At 51.2% G+C, this 1,534-nt stretch overlaps 1 protein-coding gene; it reads right to left on the bottom strand.

The window, feature by feature from the left end:
* Positions 1–311: 311 nt before the first annotated feature.
* Positions 312–1,211, bottom strand: RCC_04485 (uncharacterized protein; the record flags this gene model as incomplete). XM_023769763.1 has 2 exons in its annotated part: positions 312–680; positions 903–1,211. The coding sequence occupies 2 exons, from the start codon at positions 1,209–1,211 to the stop codon at positions 312–314; spliced, it is 678 nt and encodes a 225-aa protein (XP_023625531.1).
* Positions 1,212–1,534: the final 323 nt, after the last annotated feature.

Below are 1,534 nucleotides of genomic sequence, written 5' to 3'. Positions count from 1 at the left end.
TCGGATGGTTTATGAGACATTCGGTCCCCTATCTTTGACTCTCCGTAAGGTTACCACTTTTTGTGCTTATAGCTCCCTATTCGTAAGCGTTGTCGCTAATATATTACATCGAGAGGCGACAATCTTCAATTTCACTAGCCCCCTGAAGATTCATAATATACACGATCCCCCGTCTTTGACTCTCCGCAAGGTTGCCGCTTTTCACTGGCCCTCGGATGATTCATAACACATTCGATTCCCCGTCTCCGTCTTTGACTCTCCGCAAGGTCGCCACTTTTTTTGTGCTTTTCGCTCCCTATCCGTGAGCGTTGTTATTGAGGCACGACAAGGAGAGGCGGCCTAGTAGACTCCTTGGGTCTGGGCTTAGCCTTGGGAGCACTCTTCTTGGAAATTCCAAGCTCAGTCTTGACCTTGAGCGTGACGATCAGAGACGGGCGTTCTCCTCCATGGGTGTTGCGTCTCTCTTCCGCGACTGCTGCGGCGTACTCATCTCTCATCCTCTGACCTTTCACTGGCTTCAGGTACGGCCGGCGTCCTGCTGGGGTGATCTCGATGTACTTGACTTTCGTTTCAACGTCCACAGCAACATTACGGCCGGTCTTCGGGTTTGTACCAGTCACCTCGATCGTCCCATTCGGGTCAGGCTCGGTGCCATAGATGGCTCCACGATCAAGCAGTCGCTCATTATAATATCAGGGTATCCATACGCTCAAGTTGTTTGTCGGTCTTGTCCTTGAATTCTAGAGAGTCCTCCTCCTGTGCAAAACCATTAGCGAATGAAATCTGCCCCAACCAAATCGGGTATATATACCAAGCGGTCATAAGTCTCCGCCCGTCGCTGCAGCCGAACGGCCCATCTGCCGTTGTGTTTCATTGCAAACCTGATGGCTCTGATGACTTACTTCTTCTGGAGTCCGTACATACTCGTCTTCGGTAATCGGATCAACATGGATAACACCGTCTTTGCCTTGCCATTCGAAGTAGCCATCCGGAACGGTGTCGTTCGGTGTCACCTGCACGCCAGGATCGGGGCACCAGCCTTCCGAACCTTMATCGTCGTCTGAAATTGATGATTCGTGTCCGTCATCACTCTTGTAGTGTGATGGCAGGGTAGGGTCGCCGCTCTCGTCAGGCTCATAGCTGCCGCTCTTTAGGTTGCCATCGTCATCCAAATCAGGTCGGACGTCGCGGCCTGTGGAACCTTGGCGCATGGCCATGATTGAGCACGCTGTTGCGAGCGATGGCGTCAGTTGCAGATTGAGTATCTCAGAAGATGGTGTGTTGGTGTTGCTGTGTGTGGAAGTAATGATGTCTGGAGGGGAATGTGTGTGGAAGTAGTGATGTCTTGAAGGGAGTGTGTGTCGGAGTGAGGATGGTTTGGAATGAAGGTGAGCCAGGAGGTTGACCTCTATAGGTTTCCAGCAGCACGTGATACTGCTGAGAAGTACTTCAGCTGATACCTCAGATAGGTCTTGAAGAGAATGTGTGTGGAAGTGATGATGTTTTGAAGAGAATGTGTGTCGGAGTGAGGATG

Source organism: Ramularia collo-cygni (genome assembly GCF_900074925.1).
Source record: "Ramularia collo-cygni strain URUG2 genome assembly, contig: RCC_scaffold06, whole genome shotgun sequence".
Lineage (NCBI taxonomy): Eukaryota > Fungi > Ascomycota > Dothideomycetes > Mycosphaerellales > Mycosphaerellaceae > Ramularia > Ramularia collo-cygni.
Note: the sequence above shows the minus strand (reverse complement) of the source record. Positions and strands in the feature narration are given on the sequence as shown.